At 33.9% G+C, this 8,147-nt stretch overlaps 1 protein-coding gene across 1 annotated transcript; it reads right to left on the reverse strand.

The window, feature by feature from the left end:
- Positions 1–500: 500 nt before the first annotated feature.
- Positions 501–1,698, reverse strand: LOC138030643 (RYamide receptor-like). Its single transcript, XM_068878526.1, has one exon. The coding sequence runs from the start codon at positions 1,696–1,698 to the stop codon at positions 730–732; it is 969 nt and encodes a 322-aa protein (XP_068734627.1). The 3' UTR covers positions 501–729.
- Between the last annotated feature and the right edge of the window lie 6,449 nt (positions 1,699–8,147).

An 8,147-nucleotide genomic window follows, 5' to 3' on the forward strand; every position in this document is an offset into this window, starting at 1 on the left:
AGTTAAGGCTAATGAGAGGACTATTGAAGACTAACCGGGTTAGAAATTCAAATTAACCTTTCTTTGATTACGAAAACAACTGTTTTAGCTTCCGAAAGTCGTTCAGAGAAATCATCTATTTGAAATCATTATTAGTAGCTTTTGGTTGACTTGTGTAAAAATAATAATTTTCTTTCCTTACTTCTTTATCATCGAGATAGACAAACATGCCTTCTTTTCATAAATTTCCATATTTGAGCCTTCAGCTCCCCGGCGTATTCTTCTTTTTACCAGAACGGCAAAGAAAAACTGGAAACGAAGCGTTGATCGCAAACCATAACACAAACGCACAAGCCACTTGCGGTGAGACGAATATGAAAAGCGCGGTTCTTTAATTGGAATAAAATCAGCACTCTTTTTCATTTTTTTATTCTATCTTAGTTGCATGTAAAGTAACTTCCGAGTCAGCTGAATTCGTTGTGATGACAAGCGAGGTCTCAACGAAACTACGTACATTTGCATCTGTTTACCTCAAAAAAAATCCAAAGATTGCTTAAACAATTGTACAACAAACAGGATTAAACTGAATCTTTTTTCATATTGGTGTTTCCAACATTTTTCCTTCATTTGGCACATGAAGTCATCTGTGTAGCAACAGCCACTCTTTCTAGTTAATTATTTAATGTTTTTTTAAAAGAAAAAAATGCATTAGTGTTTCTCTAATGCCATTGCATACGAGTAGGACTGAGTTTACTTTGAATCAGAACAACACTTCAGAAGTCTCTTGAGACCTTCACGGTAGTTTCCGCAAAATGAGAAACAGATGCAAGGATTGACGGCGCAATATGAGATTAAAAGAAACCAGGATGTCTCATAATAAGGGAAGATGCCACATAGCCATATGTCATAGAAATATAAATACATAATACTCCAGGGAATTTTGCAAAAAATTAGCCCTAACAATATAGCTATGGCCAACTTCAAAGCATTTCTGTTTCGTTTATTGCGTTGTATCTCAGCATTAGGCGATTGTTGACCTGGAGTCTTTTGTAGCTTGAGCTTGATAAGGATGATGGAGTATATTATGATTAATAGGATGATAGGTGTATAAACAAAAACTATGTAATAAGCAAGAATATAGCCTGACTCAGTAAATGATTCAGATTCTCTAAATGCTTCTTCCCACTGATAAACACAAAATAGTTCCCCTTCGTATTTCCCGAGACTACGTGCGAACAGGTCTAGCGGTGACATGAATGCCATTGCAACGATCCATGTGGCGAAAATAAAAAAAGTACACCTTTTTAAATTGATCAATGGGGAATGGAGAGGCCACACCACAGCTTCAAATCGACCCACCGCTATCAGAATCATACTCTGGATGGACACAATGTAAGAGACATCAAATAAGAAAGTAGTCAGCTTACAGAAGGCTTTGCCGAGGACACCACTGATGAGCCAGGAGTATCGATACAAGTTTACAACTTCCAGGGGAATGAAGGCAAGCGGAACAAGTAGGTCAGACATGGCCATATTGACTATGAAAATGTTGATTGGTTTCCTTAAAGTTTTCGTTTTGTGAACAATTATTCCTATACAGGAATTTCCGACAAGAGAAACAATGAAGATAAGGCAGTAAGCGACGGTTGCTCCTATCTTGTATGCAGTAGGATTCCAGTGGACGGAGCAGATCGCGGATCCATTTATTGCTGTATTCATGATGTTCACTGGCACTTGTTCTAGTTGTTCTAATTAATCGTCTGAAGCTTCTCCTTGTTTTTCTCCAAGCAGATGTTGGTTTATTTATTCTAAAAGTCTTGAAATATTATCTTGACTTTGGATTCCCTACAGAAGGCAATTAGAGACATAATTTATTAATGGCTTACGGACAACAATCCACACGAAATGAACGGTGCCGGTTATTAGATGTTTTATCTCATTAATATGTTATCAACCTCTGCTAAAGTCAAAGGTGGGCTCATATTCCTACTACATCCGGTTTGATAAAGCTGTTATTGATGGAATTACTGTTTGGTTGTTTTCATTTTTTTTTGTTTTGTATTCTTATTTGTTTTTCGCTCTTCATTTTGTCACCGCTGATTGTGTGTTATTTCTCAGAAAACTAAGATTCCAAAGAAAAAGAGTATTTACGACAATGCTAACAATACCCAGAAAACACTTCGCTTACAATAAAACAAATTACAACATTTGAAGACTAAATACAAGAACTGTTTTACAATTCACTTGGCCATTAGCCATTTACAAACGGACTTAACGACGCATTACATACAAACACATTAATATTGGCTCACAACAGTACCAAAAAAATGACTCTTAGTGACAAAAGATTTTACTTGCATGTTCTTGGTTAGCTTAATTGAAACAGAGAGCAGTGGAGAGGTGTAAAAATAAAGTTTTTTTTACCTATGTCGTGTCTCCTGATGACACTGGCCAAAAAAATGATCAAATTTGAAGGAACGGGTCGAAATACACTTAGACAACTAGAAGTAAAGGAAACAACGAAGATTGGTGCAGTAGGATTATGCAGTAGGATTCTTGTGGAAGGAGCAACTCACGATCCGTTTATCGTTGTATTCATGTTCACTGGCACTAGTTCTGGCTTATCGTCTGCACCTTCTCTTTGTTCTTAAACAAAGAGATATTGCTTTATTTATGCTAAAAGTGAATTACCATATAGGTATATTCACAAGTGAAGTTTAATTAATGGCCTGCACACACGAACAATTTGACACGAAATAAGCGACGGTCATGGGGTGCGTAGTTTATGTTTGACCCTAAAGTATACCTGTAACAAGGCGCAGCAGGTGGGTTGATCTCATCCCAAGAACTGACACCAGCTCAGTGCTAAATTAATTTTAGCTGTTAAGAAAATTCGAAACAAGGAAATAACCGTTAAAAAGCTTCGAAGAGGTAAACTTAAGAGTCAAATATACCATTGCAATTAACGCCTTCGTAGGAAAATCCCACCTAGAAAAACAAAAGCCGACAAATACCCCTTACCTTGAACTATTTTCAGTTTAAAGTTCACTAAATGGTGGCGTTTCCGGTAAAGTAGTACAACTGTGTAAAAAGTGTAGTAAAACACTCGTTTCTGGGTCACCAAAGAGTAATAGGTACTTCGCTCCAACCAGTTATTTTACATCGGCTCAGCATTCTCTCCTCGAGTGGTCGGGATTCTTTAGCGGTTTCGATCAGTACCATAGCTACAATAGTAACCTCGCCTTATATCGAATCATGAACTTACAATCATGACTTTATTCACTATGGCCGCCATATTGGATTTGCTATTATCATGCAAATTAGCTACACACTTCTGAGGATGCAAACCCTTACAAAACAGAACACTATTTTTGAACTATTTTTATACTATTTTTGAGGTCTATTTAAAATATGTTTGGAACCTATTTGGGAACTATTTTGGTTGTTTATCGCAAAATAAGATTTAAATAGCTATTTAAAGTCTAGTTTTGATGCAGTTTTGAACTGTTTTTAATGGTGTTTTAACCTAATTAAAACACATTTCACAACTATTTTGAAAATACATGAAAAACTTATCCATCTCTACAAATAAGGCTCCAAATAGGTTTCAACTATGTTTCAAATAGTTTTAAATATTATGACAACCAGCCTTGTAAAGATTTAAAATGTAGTTGCAATGCCTATTTGAAAGCTAATTCAAATAAAATAGCTTCAAAATAGCTGAAAAACAGTTTAAAATCACCTTTTAAAATAGGTTTGAGCTAAAGCATCACAAAAACAGGAGAATACTGTATATTTAAAACCTATTCTGCAGCTTTTTTTTTTTCTATTTTATATCTATTTTCAGCCTATTTCAACCAAATAGCATCAAACTAGGTGAAAAACAGGTTAAAACTCATTTTTCAAATGTGCTTTAATTAAAGCACATAAATTAAAACACAAAAGAATATTGTATATTTAAAACTTCTTCTACAGCTATTTAAATCCTAATTTACCGCTATTTAAAACCTATTCTAATAAGAATAGCTCTAAACTAGATTAAAAACAGGTTAAAAACAATATATCAAATAGGTTTTAACTAATTCATCATAAAAACACAGAAGAATATTGTATATTAGTGTTACCTATTCTACAGCTATTTTAATCCTAATTTATAGCTATTTAAAACCTATTCCAATACAAATAGCTTAGAATCTTGATATGGCTGATTGTATGCAGAAACAAGAGATTCATTGCTTTGTCTGCTATCAGTAGCTCCCACATACGTCAGTTATAGATTTCACAGCTTTCCTCGCCGACCCAAATCGTGACTCTTGTTTTAAATTTAAAAACGAAAGAGGCTTTTAAACGTTTCAGATAAAACAGAACTAAAACAAGTCTGCAAAGAGAGATCCTTGAATACATCAAACCATAACTGGTTGAGGAGACAGAATTGGCTGCTAAGCATTTTTGTCTGCTGTAAAGGACCTTAATTTCCCTGCTGTCCCATCATAGATTTTTTTCAGGAAGTGTCTCTTTATACTCTTGCATGGCAACTTAAAAGAAAATACAGTATATACAGTATTATTATACTTCAATGATGCATGTAGTGATTGCTCTTAATCACTGATCATTTCTATTACAACAAAAGTTTGTGAAGAGTAAACTCATAAATTTGGATCTCTTTACTTACAAACGTCAATAATAGCTTTCTCAGGTATTTTCTGCATTGATTACAATAGTTAAAGTGACAGTATTTAGCATTTTTACGAGAAGGAATCAAATCATTATTTTGTCAATCGTATACATACAGCTTGCGGTATGAGGCGAGAGCACTTGTTTTCCAAATCATTTGCTTCACCATTTGCTCTAAAACTTTATTGTTCTTCATTAAAGGTTTACCAATTTTTTCACAGGATTATAGCATTTAAGCCAAATTGAGTATCCTTGCTTCACAATTGACTCGAAGGTGTGAAAATACATACAGGTAAACCGTTCCTCATTTTAAAGACAATAAGGCATCAAATCAAATGTTATTCGCTTAAAGTTAACACTTACTTTTGTACTTGAGTTGTTGTAAGCATTTCCTCTCCTGTATCAGGATTTAATTAAAGAGCAAAACTAACCAAAAAATCGTCACCATGCACGAAAGTGTGATCGTAGATCGTTTGAATAAAACCGCCCAAAATCTTCATTGAAAGGCTTAATTACTGAATTGGTGTGTGTAATTTTCAAGAGTAATGCATCATGTTCGTTTTGGAATAAGGCTGATTATAAGAGCATCAAACAAGGTAATCCGTTGATATTAATGTCACAATCTATAGAATACATCAGAATAAAAGCTTTAAATTCCTTTTCATTTCTCCGTGTACAGATAAAGGACATTGTTTAAGCAAAGTACACATATTACGAGTAGTGACGTAAGTCGAAGAATATCGCATTCACAATGGCATGCTTTGAATAAGACCAAACCTTGTTATACATGTATTGAAGGTTGAAGTTAAGCTCATTTTTTCAAGGCACCAGATGCAAATAAAAGCGTAAAATGGCACTTAAACTTTGATTGTTGTCTCACTGGCACATTCAGTATTATTGCACAAAATTCTCAAGAATTTCAACTCACTCAAGTGACTCAAGTTGAGTCATTGAGTGGAATTCGTAAAGATTCCCATAAAATCCCAGCTGTACTTTAGCATCATAGAATGAGATGGACTAGCTTAAATCATTTACATAGCTCTTTTATCAGAGACTCTGTACATCTAAGAATAATCATGCAAAGGTTTAGTCTCAGGTGTCAAATTTAGGAACAGTCAATATAATATTCATGTTCAAGTGTGAGATACAGTATAATATAATGTTTACGTTGCTACATTAAAGATAATCGGCCGTTAACCATAACATCATCGTATTTTGCAAGACACCATCAAGTTTGTAACTTGAAAGACAGTTCAATTGAGCCCACAGAGTTTGGTTAAGGTCACTGGTCACAATTACAGACACTGTTACACTAAATTGCAGACTTAAACATTTTTGGCCTGGAAATTAAAAAAAGCCTGGTCAAGCCTGGCTTGAATCTTAAGGCCTGGAAGGCCGGACTTTTTTGACCTTCAGATTTCTTGCATTCAAATACAGACTGTATTCACTCACATGAAAAATTATTCCAGGCTCATTGCTTGTCTCCATTCTTGATAGCTACGACTCGATACTCGATGCTCAATTCTCACGAGACTCGAGTATCGAGAATCGAGTCAAATATCGAGCCTCGCGAGACACTGCCAAGTTACGCTTGCCTGGTACTGTAGCTGAGAGATCTATAAACAGGGGATGGGTGTAATGCATTGCATGTTGTACAGCTCTATGATTTATAGTATTGCGCTTCAAAGTCCCTTTCGCTAACATTTTGCGATGCCAATATAATGCGGTATTGTTGGATTAAAATTTCCCATTGGGAGAAAATATATTCTTTGTATTGGGCTCTGCCGCTACAAGACTCTGCCAATACAGAATATATTTTCTCCCAACAAGCTGCCAATATAACGCAGTATCGGCATCTCAAAATCGCAGTTAGTTTATAGTACTGTTATCATCATATGAGATTTTATATGTTACATCTACATCTGTTTAAGAGTACTCCTTGATTTAAATTAACATACCTTTTAGTTACTCCTTTAAAATTCCTAATAATTTTAAATATACAATTTTATCCCTATTTTGAAGCTTTATAATGACTGTCTATTTCATATAGGTACAGTTACGTATGTATTAAAATATAGGCTATATTAAAATATGTTTGAAAATGATTAGAGTTCTCTGCAATTTGAAAATACCTTTAAAATATTTTTTCCAATTTGAAATAGTTATAAATAGACTATTTTATCCATATTTTGAAGCTTTATGATGGCTGTCCATTTCAAATAGGTATTAAATAGGCTGTTACAATATGTTTTAAAATGATTCGAGTTTTATACTCACAATTCGAAAATACCTTTAAATTATTATTTCCAATTTGAAATAGTTATAAATAGACTATTTTATCCCTATTTTGAAGCTTTATGATGGCTGTCCATTTTAAATAGGTATTAAATAGGTTATTAAAATATGTTGGAAAATGATTCGAGTATACTCAGCAATTTGAAAATAGCTTTAAAATACTCCTGTCAAGTTCAAACTAGTTTTAAATAGACTATTTTATTGTGAATCTGAAAGACGTTCTCTGGTTAAAAATTTGGTTAAAAATTATAAGCTTTCGGCTATCTATCTATAGCCTTTAACGAATGAAAATATAAAAAGCACGAATTAAAATATATACGGAAAGGGGTGTAAAAATTCGATGAGGGTGAGAACTAAAATATGAATAAGAATGATCTAGAAAAAATTACAATAAAATAGAGTATTGTCTCGGTAACGGTTTAGAATTATTGTCCGCGTTAACAGTTTTAGCGGTATGCCAGGATTCCAAGGTTTTTCTAACATGTCCATGGAGTTACATTGGCGAAACTGGAAGATCCTTTTTAACGCGGAAAAAAGAACATCAAAGAAACCTAAAAAATTTCGCGAAAGGGTCAAACATTGCCAGCCATGCATGGAAGAATGACCACTCTATTGACTTTAATAATGCATGCGTGATTGACAAAGGCAACTACCGTGTTAGAAAAACCTTGGAATCCTGGCATACCGCTAAAACTGTTAACGCGGACAATAATTCTAAACCGTTACCGAGACAATACTCTATTTTATTGTAATTTTTTCTAGATCATTCTTATTCATATTTTAGTTCTCACCCTCATCGAATTTTTACACCCCTTTCCGTATATATTTTAATTCGTGCTTTTTATATTTTCATTCGTTAAAGGCTATAGATAGATAGCCGAAAGCTTATAATTTTTAACCAAATTTTTAACCAGAGAACGTCTTTCAGATTCACAACATGTCTCATCCTGGTTACGGTGCAATTTTTAGACTATTTTATTCCTATTTAGGAGATTTATGAATGCCATACATTGGAAATAGATTTCAACTAGACTATTTAATTACTACTTTTGAAAAAATATTTCACAACCACTTTTTAAATCATCAACTTTTTCGTAGTTGCCTTGTAATTAGTATTTAAATAGCATATTTTAAACTATTTTGAAACATGTGTGGTGTATAAATAGATTGCAACTACCTATTTGGAACCTATTATTCTG

This window comes from Montipora capricornis, chromosome 13 (assembly GCF_036669925.1).
Source record: "Montipora capricornis isolate CH-2021 chromosome 13, ASM3666992v2, whole genome shotgun sequence".
Classification (NCBI taxonomy): Eukaryota; Metazoa; Cnidaria; class Anthozoa; order Scleractinia; family Acroporidae; genus Montipora; species Montipora capricornis.